Raw genomic sequence first — 16,997 nt, forward strand, 5'->3', positions numbered from 1 at the left:
AGGATGGGTCTGTCCGATGCGATTTGAAGGTCCTTTGCAGTTGGTAAACAGCTTCGTTAGCTGAGCGACTTTTGAATTTTTTTCTAGGTTTCTAATTAGAGAATAGAAGAAAGATGACTAGTGGTGCCATGATCTTAAACTAGTGGCTACTGAAATTTGGTATTTGTAAAGCAAAGATAGTGTGGGTTTCCTCGCATATACAGGTGCCCCCAGCCCCTTTTAGGCAGAGGCCCAATGAAAGCCAAGGGATTTGTGTTTGTTGTTTCCGCCTCTGACACTGACATAATGTAAGTTCTCCACATAAAGTGGTTCTCTGTATTCTTGTCTATTTAGAATCCTAGGAAAGAAATGAGGAGTGACTTGGTAGTATTTATAGCAACGTATTTTTCACCTTTTTACTTAGTTACGGTTATATCACACTACCTACCTCACGTCATTTAAAGAACAAAATAGTCTAAAGGTGAAGTAAGCCGTTTTCTTTCACAAAATATATGAGGCCGTGCTTGACAGTGATGGAATAATATTCACTCAGGTTGGATAGTATTGTTTTAAACCAGACATACTTAGGTTGTCTTTTAAAGGAAAAAGTGATATTTTTAACAGTTAAAGATTATTTTTGCCAGATATGCTGTCACATGCCTTTAAGAAATCATAGCACTCCAGAGACATAGGCAGGTAAAGTTCAAGGCCATCCTGGGTTACATAACAAGTTAGACCCTGACTAAAAAACAAACACCTAGTATTTTGGAAAGATCCTGGAGGCTTAGAGACAAGCCTATTCAGTGAGATAGTCTGGTTCACAAAATGGTGGAAGACACCCAATGTCGGGCCTCTGGCCTCCATGGACACACCTACATGGAGACATTAATGTGTACAGAGACATGAATGATGCAAGCTACCTTGAATACTTAAAACATCTTGGAAGCTCTGTTTTCTAGAGTGTTTGAAAGCTTTTCAAGTGAAGAGATTCAGTGGCTTTGAAACCAGTTTAAAATATAAAGTAGGGCCAAGGAGATGGCTTAGCTGGTAAAGAATCTGATCACATAGAATCCTTTAAGAGCTTAGGTGATGACTTATCTGTCATCCCAGCACATGTGAGACACTGACAAGGGAATTCCTGCCACAAGCTGACTAGCCGAATTAGCCAATAAGAGGAGCTCTGGACTCTGTGAGACCCTGCTCCAATACATAAGAAGGGAAGCTATTGAAAAAGATGGTAACCTTTAGGCCTCCGCACCCACATGTACATAAAGTGTATTCATTTTGGCAGATCAACAGATTCTGAAATTGTTTATTTAACTGCAGGGCTGAAAGAGAAGCTATGCAGAAATCAGAGTGCTCTGGAGGTGTGCAGTTGAGAACCAGAGCAACAGGTACAGAGTTTTACTTCTGCAAAAGGGAGAGGCCAGGTTTGTTAGTGATGCTTTCTGTGTTCCATGTGCATACAGGATCAGTTTCTGTTGCGTTTTCATCTTTTGTACTGATGTTCTGCTATTTTTCTCCTAGGTAGTAATGATCAACGCACATCCTCAAGCACACAAATGAAACACAGGACGACAGTTCAAGGGAGCAAATCCTCCTCCTTAACCAGTTCTCCAGAGGCTGCAAGAAGGGCTCATCCTCGGCCAAGTGATAAACTCAACCCTAAAACCATTAACCCTGTGAGTACAGTTTCCTCAGCAGTACATGTTTTACTTTTATAATGTACTTTATAGTAACTATGTTTTAAATTAGTACATTAAACCAGCACATTTTACAGGAATAGGCTTTAGCTGATTCCAGTTTAACCATTCTGAATGCTCTCGTGAGTTTCCTTTTTGCTAGTTTTTAGCTAGCTATGTTAATTTTGTTATGTTGTGAACTGTGTGTCAGCTTTTTCTATCCTACTTTCTAATGTCAGCGAAGTAACGTGCACTCAGCTGCCATGGAATGGCTCATTCATGCCATTCTGTGCTCATATAAAACCCTTAACCATTTTTTTTTTATGTTCTACAGATTGGTCTACCAGAAACCATACTGTAATCCTCTGTTTAATAGAATCATAAAGCCAGTTTGGAGAAATTACACAGATTCTCTCTCACCTCTACATATACTTGGCCGAAGAGCATGCAGCCCATACAGTGCTGGCTTAAAGCAAATGTGCTCTCTCTGTCCTTAGTGCCACTTCTGTAATCTAGAAGATACAGTCACTTATATGTTTGTAAGACTTGTTCCTGATTTTGATGCTACCAAGCCCAACCCCTTGTTTCACAGAAGCATAAAGTCTATTTGGAGAAGTTAAATAGATTCTCTGCTCTTTACACATCTATGCTTGGCCAGAGGGCATGTGGACATACAGTGATTGGTAAAAGCTAATCTCTCCTCCGTATTATTAATCCAGGGGATTCTTTACTCGGTATGAGAGAGTAATTGGAAAGACTTTTAGTCTGTGTATGGTTTCAGCCACCTGCAAACCTTTGAGTCAAATTACTGGTTGAAGAGAACTCCAAAGGCTTGGTTGTGTGTTTTTTCACAGTTGTGTGGCTGAGCAGGGATTTGCACAGTATGGGTATTGTGCGTGTGTGTGTGTATGTGTGTGTGTGTGTGTGTATGCACATGTGCCTGATCTTGGATTAAAATTGAAGATAGCAGTAAGTGAAGGTGGTGGTGATATTTTTGTTCTTTAATTTCAGTTTGGTGAACAGCCACGGGCCCCTTCTGCCTTTGCAGCTATTTACTCTCAAGGAGGCATTCCTTGCAGGTAAAATCAATAAATCCATAGCTACTGTGTGGCTCAAAGTAATTGAGTGAAATCAGTTATTCAGCTTAAATTGTTGAAAATTTATTTACTAGTGAGATTGAAATCAAAGGTGACTTGACTGTTAAATTGGTATAAATCCCTGGATATCATTGGTAAGAAAAACATCAACTCCAATATGTAATTACTAAGTCTGTAGTAAAGCACCAAATAACTTAAGAAATTAAATTGATCTGAGTGTACCACTTTTGGTACAACTAATTTTAGCATTAAGCATTCATAGGCTTCTACAAATTGAGAACAACAACAACAAAAGAAACAAAATTTCCAGCCAAACCCAAAACCCTTCCTATCTTGTAGGTAATGTAAACATTTTCAAAACTGCATTTCTTAAATACTGTGTTCATATTTGGAGTGAAAAAAATAAGCTAAAGAAGCATTCTTAGATTCTAAATTGAAGGATTGGAGCTGTAGCTCTGTTCCTATAATGCTTCTTACCATACACAAAACCCTGAGTTCAATCTCCTAGCACATAGAGAATTTAGCATGGTCATATGTACCTGTAATCCCAGCACTGAGGTGGTGAAGCAAGCAGAGGGCCGCCCTTGGCTACAGAAGGTGGGATTGAGGCCAGCATGGTGTACAGGAGACTGTCTGTCTGTCTGTCTGTCTCTGTGTCGCACACACACATGCACACACAGACCCCGAGACAGAGAGAGAGAGAGAGAGAGAGAGAGAGAGAGAGAGAGAGAGAGAGAGAGAGAGAGAGAGCAAGAGAGCGCTTTAAATATTTTTATATTTTTATTTAAAGCTTTCTTAAATAAAAGTACAAAAGTTTTGCAATATAACCTTATTACATAGTTTTGTGGGAAACATGGGGATGTGAAGGCTTGTTTACTTGCACTGCTTTGTCTGTGTCCCTAAGAGTATGGTATTCCTGTATGTCACAAGATAATTCTACTGCACCTCTATTCCGGGAGGAGTATTGTGTTGTAAGCTTCCTGCTACATTCACTGACTTTTGTATTTTAGATTGGTACATGGCTCAGTAAAACACAGATTACAGTGGGAATGCCCGCCTGAAATTCTTCCATTTGACCCGCTTCTAATTACGTTAGCTGAGGTAAAACATTCTAACTCTCGTGAGTGCTTATAGAAAAAGATATTTTAAAAAGTTTATTGTTATTTTGAACGTTATAAGTACATCTCATTTTGTACTTTTAAAATAAGTATCAAGTGAGAGGCATTAAAATATTGGACTCTAAGCAAGTAATTCTAATTGTTCATATATATATATATATATATGTATATGTATATATAAATATGCAGGTATATAAGACCTTAAACACAACACATACACACACATACATACTTATATAAAATAAATTAATTAACCAGTCTTATAAAAATGGGAATCTAACAGGAATGAATGAATAAGTGAAATGGGTGGATGGTAAATCATACTTAGTTCTTTTATAGACATGTCTTTTCTTCTTTTTTCTTCTCTCAGACCTTACATCCCTACTGTAGTTTTCCCTTACTCCACTCCTCACTGTCTGACACTCACCCTATACCCCCAGGTCCACTCATCTTCAATTTTCCTTCAGAAAAGAGTAGGCCTCCCAGGGATATTAACTGAACACAGCATAAAAAGTTATGATAAGACTAATATCAAGGCTGGACTAGCCAACTTAGTGGAAGAGAAAGGGTCCTAAAAGCAGACAAAAGAGTCAGACAGTCTCTCTTCCCACTGTTAGGCATCCCAAAGAACACCAAACTACACAGCCCTAACATACATGCAGAGGGCCTAGTACAGTCCCATGCAGGCTCCAAGATTCACAACTTTATATACAATTGCAAGCCATATTTTAGACTCATCAGAACTAGTAATATACTACATAGTCCAAATGGTTAGGGTATACAAAGTACTTTAGTTTGGGAAGTCATTCAAGGGCCTTTGCTTTTACAACTCTTTAAAATAAGCCCTTCTAAAACATCTGCTTGCTTGCTTGCTTGTGTTTGTTGTGGGAGTGGGTGTGGGTGCGCCATAGAGTGCATATAGAAATCAGAGGACAACTTCTAGGAGTTGGTTTTCTCCTGACACCATATGGGATCAGGGATTGAACTCAGGTATCTGGCTTAGTGGGAATTGCCTTTACTTGAAAAGGTATCTCAGTGGCCAAGACCAGTAGTGTATATGTACCTGTGGCCCACCATCAGTACTTTTATTTCTGTGCTAGGTAGCAACTTAAACTTTTTTCTTCTACTCAGTGGGGAAGGTACCGAATCAAGTTTCTGTGTTTATGTTTTCTTTGGCAGGGTCTGAGGGAGACCAAGCATCCTTATACCTTTGTGTCAAAGGAAGGCTTTAGGGAGTTACTTCTGGTCAAGGGTGCTCCTGACAAAGCTATCCCTTTGCTACCTCGACTGATCCCTGTGCTGAAGGCAGCTCTCGTAAGTCATTTATTTCACTGGACATCATTATTCCCAATAGCATGGTATGGATGAATACTCTGATTCAAGAGAGCATTGTCTGTTCTTCCTCTCCCCCATATTCATGCAAATTAGTGCTTTACTTATGGTTGACAAGTATATGCAGTGTCAGAGTCAGACAGTTCTGTACGTGACCACTTTAGAGGATGTACTTTTAGGGTCCTGGGAGTAAAAGCGTACCTTTTAGGTAGTTAGAGGATATAACTCAGGTGACTCTGTTCTCTGTATAATAGATGCACATTAGTAACTGCTCTTATCTGATGGAAATTGTTTTACCTCTAGATACAGTGCATTAAAGCTCACTCCCAAAATTCTGTTGATAGATTTCTAGGATAAAATGCTTAATCCTTCGTGTCTTATACCTGCTTGCCCCTTTCCCTTATTCTCCCTTTCATTTTTCCCATCTTGTCCCTTTACTTTTTCCCTACTGATTCCAATGAACAAGTCTCCTTGAGATACAAGTGTACTAATTCTTAAAGAAAATCCATTCTGAAAGGAGAAAGTAGAATTATATATAAAGGCACATGGAAAGGGTCCAAATGAAAGTGTCCAGAGACTCTTTGGAAGGTTGTGTAGGCTTTAATTTGTCTTGTTAACTGGCCCCACAGGTTCATTCTGATGATGACGTGTTTGAAAGAGGACTGAGTGCACTCGTGCAGCTGAGTGTGGTTGTTGGCCCGTCTCTGAATGGCCATCTGAAACTTCTGCTTACAAGTGTGAGTACTGCACAGAAGAGAGTAGCTGTGCAAGTCTTTATAACCCCAGCCTTCAAATCAAGCACTAGCCTAGCTCAAATCCTTAAAACCATAGTTTCTTGTCATTGTTAACATACCTGGCAGAAACAAACAAATAGTAGGAAGGATTTGTTTGGACTCAATGTTCCATCTGTGCCAGTCCTTCATGGCAGGAAGGAAGGGCTAATGTGGAACAGGTGACTTGTCGTGGGCATGAAATGGATGGGCGCATGGGAAGGGTGCAGGGTCTCTTTTCCCCCGCCCCCTTCCTTTCAATAAAATTATCACATGAAGAATCCAAGGATCAGTCCACGCCTTAGTTAGAGCCTTTGAACTTTCTCTGGAAAAACCCTTGCACAAAAACCAAGGGCGTGCTTTATTTACCTGGGTGTTATTCTATCCAGTCATGTTAGCAGTGTGTGCTAACCAACCCTAATCAACAATTGGAGATTAGACTAAGTATGTCAGAAAGTATCTAGTAGACAGTGCCTCTCTATTGTTTTCTAATGTATTAAACTTTAACACTGATTTTATGTTTATAATTAAAAAGTTCTCAGTATCATTCTATTAAGCCTATGTTGAATACATTTCCAAAACGCTTAGCAGAGAGCATGGCTTAAGTAGCTGAACTGTCTAGGTCGTTGTCTGCAGAAATGCATGTATTTAAGGGGAATGCTGGTGTAGTTGCTCATGACTACCTACATTGCACTACGTCTCTGCTAGTGCCTGTGATGTGTCTTCCTTCATCTGTGCTATGCTTTTTAAACATCTTTCGTTTCTAGCTGTGGCGTGTTTAGCATGTATGCAGAGATAAGTGTCTTGTGCTTCCTAGTCTCTTTTGCTTTGTCAGTTACTCCTCAGCTTCTCCCGTCTTATTGCTGGGTACCGTGTGCTTTAGAGGCAGAGTTCCCTATCATAGTTCTCTGCGTGGACTTGCATGTGATGAGATGAAACATATGCCATGCTTATAAACATAGTTTTCCTGTGAGTGTGTGTGTTTGTATGTGGGTGCAAGAGCGCATGTGCCTGTATGTCTGCATGTTTGCGGACTGTAGAGGACAGTCTCGGGTGTTGTCTTCAGAAGTACTGTCCACTTCCTGTAAGATGGATCTTCTGGTTACCTGGAGCTTATCAGTTGGCTGCGCTGTCTGGCCAGTGGGTCCCCAGTGATAGAATTATAAACAGAAGCCACCATGCCCAGCTTTTAATGTAGGTATTGGGTATTAAAGTCAGTCATTTCCCCAGCCCCAGATAACTTGTTGTAGCAGATATTGTGAGATAGGTAGAGCTTGAAATGATAGAAATTCAACTTTTTTTATATAGATATGTATTTTTTAATTGAATGTTTTCTTTATTTACACTTCAAATGTTATCCCCTTTCCCAGTCCCCCTCCCACCCTGGAAATCCCCTATCCCACCCCTCTCCCCCTGCTTCTGTGAGGGTGTTCTCCCACTCACCCATCACTCCTGCCTCTCTGCCCTGGCATTCCCCTACACTGGGGCATCGAGTCTTCACAGAACCAAGGACCTCTCCTCCCACTGATGCCCAACAAGGCCGCATAAATCCAACTTTTAACCAAATACTATATTGTTACATGTAAATTTTAGTGAATCACATACTGAAATAAACTTTGTTAAAGTTTTTTAAAGTAAGTTAGACTTCCTTAAATTAAGGCATGCTCAAAAATTATTTGTGCTTATAGCAGAGATTATTTATTTATAACCCCCCTCCCCTACTTTTCAAAAGCTTTCGAAGAGGCTAATGGACAAAAAATTCAAAGAGCCCATCACCAGTGCTTTGCAAAAGCTGGAGCAGCACGGTGGAAGTGTAAGTAGAACGCTGTACCTGTAACCTGCATTCTTTCTGTACATTGTACTTTCAATCCTAGCAGAGGTGGTTAGCATGTGTTAGCTTACTGCAGCTGCAAAAATAAATGTGAAATTTTCTGAGTTCTTCTCTTGTGGGCTAAGAATTTCTGTTTTGCTGTGATGGTGTCTTTGATTTAATCATGTTACTTATTAACTTATTACTTCCTGCTCACTGGTCCCTCTCTTTTTACTCATCTTACCTCCTGCTCACTGCTCCCTCCTCTCTCACAGTCCTTTCCCCAAACCCAGGGTGGAAGCCTCCCCTGGGCTCCCCCCACCCTGGCACATCAGAGTTTTGCAGAGCTAGGCACATCCTCTCCCACTGAGGCCAGACAAGGCGCCCATCTAGAAGAACGTCTTCCACAGACAGGCACCAGTTTTAGGGATAGCCTCCTCTCCAGTTGTTCAGGACCTACTTGAAGACCAACCGAGCTACTCATCTCCTCCGTATGTGTGGGAGCCTAGGCCCAGTCCATGTTTTCTCTTTGGTTGGTGGTTCAGTCTCAGAGAGCCCCAAGGATCCAGGCTAGTTGACTCTGTTGGAGTTAGTTGATTTCCTATGGAATTCCTATCCTCTTCAAGGCCCTCAGTCCTTCCCCCTACTCTCTATAAGAATTCCCGAGCACCATCCACTGTTTGGCTGTGGTTTCTCCATTCATCTGAGTGAGATGCTGGATGGAGCCACTCAGAGGATAGCCATACTAGACTCCTGTCTTCAAGCATAAGAATAGCATTAATAGTGTCGGGAACTGGTGCTTGCCCATGGAATGGGTCTGAGGTTGGGCCGGTGTTTAGTTGGCCATTCCCTCAGTCTCTGCTCCATCTCCCATCGCTGTTTCTTGTAGACAGGATAAATTTTGGGTCAAAAGTTTTGTGAGTGGGTTGGTGTTCCTATTGCTCCACTGGGGTTTCTACCTGGCTACAGGAGGTAGCCTCTTCAGGTTCCATATCCATACTGCTGTGAGTCTCAGCTAATGTCACCCCCATTGATTCTTGGGAGCCTCCCCTATTCCAATTTCTTTATTTCTTCCCTGACCCAGAGATCACTGAGTAGAGAATTATTCAGTTTCCATGATTGTGTAGGTTTTCTGGTACTTCTGTTGTTGTTGAAGTTCAGCTTTAATCCATGTGGTCTGATACAATACAAAGCATTATTTCAGGGTTTTTTTTTTTTTTTTTTTTTTTGTATCTGTTGAAGCTTTCTTTGTGACTGAATATATGGTCAGTTTTGGAGAAGGACCCATAAGGTGCTGAGAAGAAGGTATATTCTTTTGTGTTTGAGTGAAATATTCTATAGATGTCTGTTAGGTTCATTCGATTCAAAATGTAGATTAGTTTCATTATTTCTCTGTTTAGTTTTTGTCTGGAGACCTGGTGAGAGTATGATGTTGAAGTCTCCCACTATTAATGTCTGGGATTTGATGTGCAATTTAAGTTTTAGCAATGTTTCTTTTACAAATGTGTTTGCCCTTGTTTTAGGGGCATAGATGTTCAGAATTAAGATATCTTGGTAGGTTTTTCCTTTGAGTATAAAGTGTCCTTCACTGTCTTTTGATTATTTTTGGTTGAAAGTATATTTTATTGGATACTAGAATGTCTTCTCCAGCTTGCTTCTTAGGTACCTTTGCTTGGGAAACTTTTTCCAGCCCTTTACTCTGAGATAATGTCTATTTTTATTGCTGAGATGTGCTTCTTGTATCCAGCAGAAAGATGATTTCGAATCCATTCTGTTAGCCTGTGTCTTTTTATTTGAGAATTGAGTGTATTGATGCTGAGAGATATTAATGACCAATGATTGTTTATTTCTTGTTATTTTGATGTTGGTGTTGTTTGTGTTTGTGTATGCTTTCCTTGTTTTTGCTGGTATAGAATTATATATTTCCTGTGTTTTCTTGGATGTATTTATCCTCCTTGGCGTTTTCCTTCTATTATTTTCTGTAGGCCTGGATTTATGGACAGATGTTTAAATTTAAATTTCTTTTGCAATGTCTTGTTTTCTACATCTATGGTGATTGAGAGTTTTGCTAGGTATTGTAGTCTAGATTGACATGTGTGGTAATTTAGAGGTTGCAAGATATCTGTCTTGGCTCTTCTAGCTTTTAGAATCTGTTGAGAAGTTGTATGTAATTCTAGTAGGTCTATCTTTGCATGTTATTTGGCCTTTTTCCCTTTTGGCTTTTAATATTCTTTCTTTGTTCTGTAGATTTTCTGTTTTGATTATTATGTGCCAGGGGGATTTTCTTCTCTGGTCGAGTCTAATTAGTGTTCTGTAAGCTTCCTGTAAGCCTATAGATAGATAGATGATAGGCATCTCTTTCTTTAGGTTGGGTAAGTTTTCTTCTATGATTTTTTTGAGAATATTTTCTGGGCTTCTATTTTTATTATTAAGAATAATAAGGGTAGGTACCTTTATGGTATTCCAGATTTCCAGGAAGTTTTGTGTCAGGGACTTTTTAGATTTAACATTTTCACTGACTGATGAATCAATTTCTTCTTCTGTATCTTCTACACTTGAGATTCTCTCTTCCATCTCCTGTATTCTCTTGGTGATGCTTGTATCTGTTGTTTCTGTTCTCTTCCCTAGGTTTTCCATCTCCAGACTTCTCTCTGTTTGTGTTTTCTTTATTGCTTCTATTTCCGTTTTCAGATCTTTAACAGTTTTATATATTTCCTTCACCTGTTTGATTGTGTTTTCCTATATTTCTTTAAAGGATTTATTTGTTTCCTCTTTAAAGGCTTTAATCATCTTTGTTAGATTGGATTTAAGGTCATTCTCTTGTGTTTCAGTTGTGTTAGGATATCTAGGGCTTACTGTAGTAGGATTAAATTTTATATTTATTTATTTCTGTACTTCTCTGTACTAGGGAGAAATCCCAGGTCCTTGTATATGTCAGAAGGCATGGCTTGAGCTTCCTGTAGTCATGGATCTCTTTTCCCTTTATTTGGTCTTGCTTTCTTCCTCTGAGTTTTAGCATCTCCCTGTAGATGGAGATGCCACTTCTACATTAGTGAAGCACATTTACATTGTGGAAGAGTTCATCTGATTTTTTCCCCAACTTTTCAAGGAGAGGAATATGGGACTTCATTACTATATGATGACAGCAAGATTTATTGAAATTTTATAATTTGAAAGAAATATTCAGCTACTTAGCTTAACAATGTAGGACTTTCATTTTCCGTGTTTTCTAGATAACTATATGGAAATGTATATGATTATATACACTTTTGCTGTCCATGATTTAATCAGCTAATTCTGCTACTTTTAATAATCTATAAGCTACATATATTGTTTTTGTGATGAACACTTAAAGTTTATGCAGAGGAACTAAGCCTTACAGGGACAGTTAGAGAATGCATTTTTTTGTTGTGTTTGAGTTCTAGACAAGAGACTGGTAGACCCTGAGGATATGTGCAGAACCAGCACCTACTAGTCCAGTGACTCCACTTCTGATGAAGTACTTTGTAAATGTAGTTGGTCATCCTAGAATCTGAATCCCAGAAGTAATTGTGCTTTCCTCTTTTGTGAAATAAATGCCAGTGAACAGATGGTGACTAATGATGACAGCTTTTTAAGCTGGACCTCTCCTAGATGGTTGTCTGCCTCCAGGAGACCTTTTTAGGGAATGAATCAGGCAAAGGGAATGGGAGACATTTATGGATGTCTGTGTTGGGCAGGGGAGGTTATGATGGAGATGCAGTTCAGAAGCTGCATTTTGTTATCTGGAGCTGGCCTGCAGAGGTGTAATTGACCAATCTAAGGTCTGAAAGAGAGGGGCTCCTTTTGTTGTTATTTAATCTTACTAGCTTTGGCTATTGCTAATATTGAATTTAAAAGAAAAGAAGGTTGTTTTTATAAGAGATATTAAATATTCCTCAGTATTCTGTACTGGCCCTTGTGTGTCCTACATGATATCTTAGTAAAGTATGCTGTCATTAAGGTTTACTATTGGGTAGTCAGGGTTTTTATTCCTACATAAAACATCATGACCAAAAAGCAAGTTGGGGAGGAAAGGGTTCAGCTTACACTTGCACATTGCTGTTTATCACCAAAGGAAGTAAGGACAGGAACTCACTCAGGGTAGGAACTAGCAGCAGGAGTGAATGCAGAAGCCATGAAGGGATGTTGCTTACTGGCTCGCTTCTCCTGGTTTGCTCAGCTTGCTTTCCTATAGAACCCAGGACTACCAGCCCAGGAATGGTACCTCCAACAATGGATCCTCCCATCCTTGATCACTAATTGAGAAAATGCCTTACAGCTGGATCTCATGGAGGCATTTCCTCAAGGGAGGCTACTTTCTCTGTGGTAACTCTAGCCTGTGTCAAGGTGACACACAAAACCAGCCAGTACAGGTAGAGAGATGGCTCAGCAGTTAAGAATCCTTGTTGCTTTTGCAGAGAACCTGGGTTCAGTTCTCTGTACTCACTGAATCACAACCTCCAGTTCTAAGTAGACATGATGCTTTCCTGATGGCTTCTTTGGACACCAGGAGTGTATATGGTACAGAGACACACATGTGGGCAAAATGCTCATGCCTATAAAATTTACACATCTAAAAGGTTTTTTAAAAAAAGCTATGCATTAGAATTAATGCCTGTGCCTTTCTTCTGGTTTGATTAGTGTTGTGCTAATTATAAGTAAGCAATACTCCTTTTTCTTCCAGGAACTTAAAAACATATATTAAGTTTCTTGAGTAGTAATGAGTTTTTAAAAAGTTCTTGATACTGGAGAGATGATTTATTGGTTAAGAATATTGCCTGCTCTTCAGAGGACGCAGTTCCATGCCCAGCATCCATGTAGTGATGGCTTACAACCACAGAAAATCTAAAGTCCACTTCTGGCCTCTTTGGACATTCCATACATGTGGTACACAGACATAGACATACACAAAAAAAGACTAAAAAAAAAAAACCTAAAAAAATTTTAAACCAGGAATTCTTAGTGTAGGTGTTTCCTATTTCTTTTGACTTTTATAGATTATAATAATGTAAAGGCACAACTACTGGACAAGTGGAAACATTTGTTATAAACACACAGACTTTCTTATAACGAGTCTTTCCCGTTTTAAGTTGAACATAGTTTTACAAACGGATGATTTCGTTTCCGTGCTCAGCAGCTTGCTCATTTGTCCTGGGGAAGGCACGTGCCCGGCACTTCATTTCCTTCTAGTGTATGTGAGCTGTGAGCACTGTGACAAGCACTCTCCATAGCACATTGTAAGCACCAAACTCCTTTAGGCTCCAGGATGAGCCTCAGAGGGAGACTTGCTAGCTAGTAGCTTCCTTTACATCAGGATATTGGGTTCAGAGAAGTAATTAACTCAAGTATGCTGGTGAGGTACAGGGAAGATAAATCTAAATACTGCTCTCACTTCTTCTGTAGATATTTAGGGTTGCTATTTTTTTTTTTAACCTCAGAAAATGTTCTACTCATCTTGTAATTTTGGTTGTATCTTTTTGTTTTTACTTTTGTTTGAGGATGCTGACATTAGCTGTCCACAATTGATGGCTACTGGCAGGGGTGTGGGGAGGAGGGGAACGGCTCAATTCAGTTTAAGAGGTCTACCACTGAGAGTTCGAGCATGCTCTAGAGAGTATCTAGATAAAAAATTGGACCGACCTTCCTCCTTCCTAACTTACTTACTTACCTCCCTCTCTCCCTCCCTCCCTCCCTCCCTCCCTCCCTCCCTCCTTCCTTCCTTCCTTCCTTCCTTGATTTTAACTTTTTTGGATGATGTCAGAAGATTCACGGGAGTCTTGTATACTTGCTGACACTTGTAAGTGTAGTGCCTACTGAATAACTGTTTCTAATGCTCATGTTTTCTTGTGTTGTCAGGCAAGTCTTATCATCATCAAATCCAAAATCCCAACATATTGCTCTATCTGCTGTTGAATAAGGGAGGCAACAAAAGCCACGCTGCTTCCTCAGGCGCTGACAGTGGCTGCCTGGACCTTTTGTCAGAGTTCAGTTCATCCTGACTCACAGCACCACTCATTCATTAACTTGGCTACGAGGATCATGCCAATTCTGGAAGGATCATCATACAAGATGTTTGTCAACAAAAAGCTAATTAAAGTAACGTGCATAAAAGTTGAGTGCTGTAGGGGTTTCTCATCCATCATACCTAGGTATATGTTTTCCAATGCATTTTTACTTACAGCCCATCGGAAGGCCACTTTGTAGCTGTGCCTTATTTTATAGGTTGCTTTTGGCCATTTCTTGGTTTTTATATTTATTAAGACTGAAAAAGTTTTAAGATAGCAAGTAAACATTTGTGACTTCACTATTAGCCAGGGAGTGTGTGTATTTTATAATGTGGGAATGCTTGGGAATATCAGTTTTTGTTCTGAGTATTCTAGTTTTAAAAACTTGTTTTAAATGAAAATTCTATTACAAGTTTGTTGTTTATTACAACTTTTTAAAATACCTAAACTTTAGGTGTTAATTGTAATTAAGTAAATGCTATTTTTGCATTTTGTAGCCCCAAAATACTGATGATGTGTGTGTATGTATGTGTGTGTATGTATATGCACACACAGATATTCAGAAATTAAAAGCTTAAAACTTACATGTATCCAGTGATATTGTAGTTGTACTTCTCTGTGTTTCCCAGTTACTTGGTGTGTTAAAACATAATTTATGGATACAGCCCAGAGTTTCTGATAAGCTAGTAACTTACTCTAGATCATTCTGTAAGAGAAAGGAGTAGAGGAAGAGAAATAGAAAATGGGAGCAAGGCCTCTGAGTGGCTGTAGGGACTTGGATAGCCATGACAAATCCAAATCATAGCCCGTCATTGGACAGCATGGAGACAGGCAGTCACTGTGTGCACTTGACACACTGGATGGATGACGCCCTTCCCCTTGTTCTCTCCCACAGACATCTGGGTGACCTTTAGCAATTCTTTCAGATAGTTACACAGCTGTCAGTCCAAAGAATACAAGCAATTGCTGAGGCACCATACTACAGACATGCCCAGTCTCTCCCAGGGTTTCTTTTGTCAGGTCTATAGTACCTTGTCACATTCTCAGACTATGACTGCTACAGTAGCTGCCTGACTTCAGTCTTGCTTTCAGATTTCTTTGTAGGCAGTACTACCCAAAGATAGTGACAGGCAGGTTTTAATCTAGTAATTAACTGTCGAACTTGCTAGATTATAAAGACCAATAGCACACAAAATAGAGTAATAAACACTTTATTTTGCTTTTATTTGTCCTTTTTGAGATACAAAATGTGCACATTGAGTTTACACAAACACGTGATGGCAGATTTCTGTACATGTACTGTACTACTCTTAATTCCTACACTGGTGATAGCAGGGCAGCTTTCAACATCCTATCTCTACACCAGAATAGATACCTGATTTATTGTTGCAGACAGTTGCAAATCTTCTCCTCCTGTATCCTCTTGGTTCTTGTATTTCTACGAAACAGGGAAGATGTGTATATCTATAGTACTGTTGTGGCAAGTCTACAGTTTTGGCTTAAGATCACTGAAAGGAATGTGAATCCTTTGAGCTATATGATGTGCTAAATCATAATGCAATTCGGATGAACTGTAAAATGTTTGCATTCATTTTCTATACAATCTTATGTATAATTTCCAATATAATAGAATCACTGGTGTTTTCAAAGAATATTTTGCTTGATCTTTATTCTTAGTAGGCTTTGGGCAGTCAAGGATTCTCTGTCCCTGAATGGCTTATGTATGTTAAACATGCTGTGAGAACATTAAGGGGCTTGGGAGTGGCTAGAATTGCCCTTTACTGCTGTTAGGGTTACTTGTTAATAAGCATCACTAGGCATTGCAGGACAGACATCCGGACCCTTGGCAAGTCTGTAAACATCCTTGGTTTGTTTGACACTTTGAATATCTACTTCATAACACAATACAAAACAGTCTACATGTAAGATTGAACAGGTCCAAAGTTACATGGATTCTATAGAGCCTTGGCATGAATATGGAAAATTAACAAATACTAAAATAATTTTATTAGGTATATGCTAACATCTGATAATAAACTAATTTTTTTAAGTGTTCTTTTTAAAAATTGCCAAATACATTAATGTCTTTAACAGCAAGTAGAGAAGCCATAGAAATTGGGACTGTGTTTTTGGTCTTTTTTAATTGTAATAATCTTTGTTTCTTTTTTCAGTATTATACGAATCGAATTAAATGAAAGTTCACTGGCTTTCTGGAAGTTAAATGCAGATGGAAATATTTTAGAAAACCACTTAAAATCCAGGGCTGAATCATACAAACAAGTAGGAAAACCCACTGGTGTTTTAAAATCACTGATCTGTAAAAGCCTCAATAACACGTGGCTGAGGATCAGAGCTATTCCAGATTCTGTGCCTTTTGAGTGTTCTCAGAGTATGAAATAAGTTAGCATATTTCATGACCCCAGTGATGTGGATGCAGATTTGTAACTGGAAAATCTAAATTTGAGGAGGGGTTGTTTTATATTCAAACAAAGCTGTTTGCATGATGTGCCTCAGTGTAAAGCTGAGCAATCTATGCTAGAAGTGGTGGCTTCAGCTTGTGTGTAGTTGTTCACATCTGCCTCTTCAGTCGAGGACCTGCTGACATTCTAGATCACATTTTCGAAGAGCTGCATGGAGCGCATTATGTTTTCATCCTGTAGGGGAGAAACAGAAGGATGTTATTCACTGTGTCTGCAATGGGAAGTACTGCTGTACTCGTAAGTATGGCTTAGACCCTTCATGTGCTGCTTTGTGATAGTAAGAGTATCTTCCGTTATCTCCACTACAAATAACCACAAGAGTCCATCCATTTTGTTAGTTCTTGAATATGCCTTTAGATATTTCATTTAAATCTTACTTGGTACTCACTAGACCAAGGTAGTTCTCAAATGCTGTCAGGATGAGAACAGTGAGTGTGACTGCTAATCTTGGTTGTGAACTGCACTGGGGATTTACTAATACAAGCTTCTGGTCTGTCCTGTGGCTCACTTTCTTTATTGGATTACTTGAAGCAGGAAGATCCTGAATCTGAGTAGCATGACATGGAAGAAGGAAGTTTTGATTTTTGCCTGCTTGCTTTTACTCTTGCTGGCAAGTTCATCTATCCTGTTGTGATAGTATTAGAACCAACTTCTCTGGGATTTCAGCATTGACTGAGGGTCAGCAGCTCTTCAGGAATCTTTT

At 39.3% G+C, this 16,997-nt stretch overlaps 2 protein-coding genes across 10 annotated transcripts in view; one reads left to right on the top strand and one right to left on the bottom strand.

The window, feature by feature from the left end:
* Pacrgl (parkin coregulated like) overlaps positions 1-14,412 on the top strand; it is a 15,083-nt gene extending 671 nt beyond the window's left edge. For 2 of the 5 annotated variants that reach the window (XM_028765286.1, XM_028765287.1), the window contains exons 2-9: positions 1,306-1,409; positions 1,507-1,661; positions 2,673-2,740; positions 3,769-3,859; positions 5,056-5,190; positions 5,838-5,945; positions 7,711-7,791; positions 13,666-14,412. In XM_028765286.1, the coding sequence (XP_028621119.1) occupies positions 1,322-1,409; positions 1,507-1,661; positions 2,673-2,740; positions 3,769-3,859; positions 5,056-5,190; positions 5,838-5,945; positions 7,711-7,791; positions 13,666-13,722 (783 nt within the window). In that variant the 5' untranslated portion in view covers positions 1,306-1,321 and the 3' untranslated portion in view covers positions 13,723-14,412. The remainder of the gene's footprint in view (positions 1-1,305; positions 1,410-1,506; positions 1,662-2,672; positions 2,741-3,768; positions 3,860-5,055; positions 5,191-5,837; positions 5,946-7,710; positions 7,792-13,665) is intronic. The other 3 variants (XM_028765288.1, XM_028765289.1, XM_028765290.1) reach the window with 2 other exon arrangements.
* A 597-nt stretch (positions 14,413-15,009) lies between these two features.
* Positions 15,010-16,997, bottom strand: part of Kcnip4 (potassium voltage-gated channel interacting protein 4) — a 1,067,998-nt gene continuing 1,066,010 nt past the window's right edge. For all 5 annotated transcript variants that reach the window (XM_028765224.1, XM_028765228.1, XM_028765227.1 and 2 more), the window contains one exon: positions 15,010-16,468. In XM_028765224.1, coding sequence (XP_028621057.1) covers positions 16,421-16,468 — 48 coding nt within the window. In that variant the 3' untranslated portion in view covers positions 15,010-16,420. The remainder of the gene's footprint in view (positions 16,469-16,997) is intronic.

This window comes from Grammomys surdaster, unplaced genomic scaffold (genome assembly GCF_004785775.1).
Source record: "Grammomys surdaster isolate TR1022 unplaced genomic scaffold, NIH_TR_1.0 150, whole genome shotgun sequence".
NCBI classification, from domain to species: Eukaryota; Metazoa; Chordata; class Mammalia; order Rodentia; family Muridae; genus Grammomys; species Grammomys surdaster.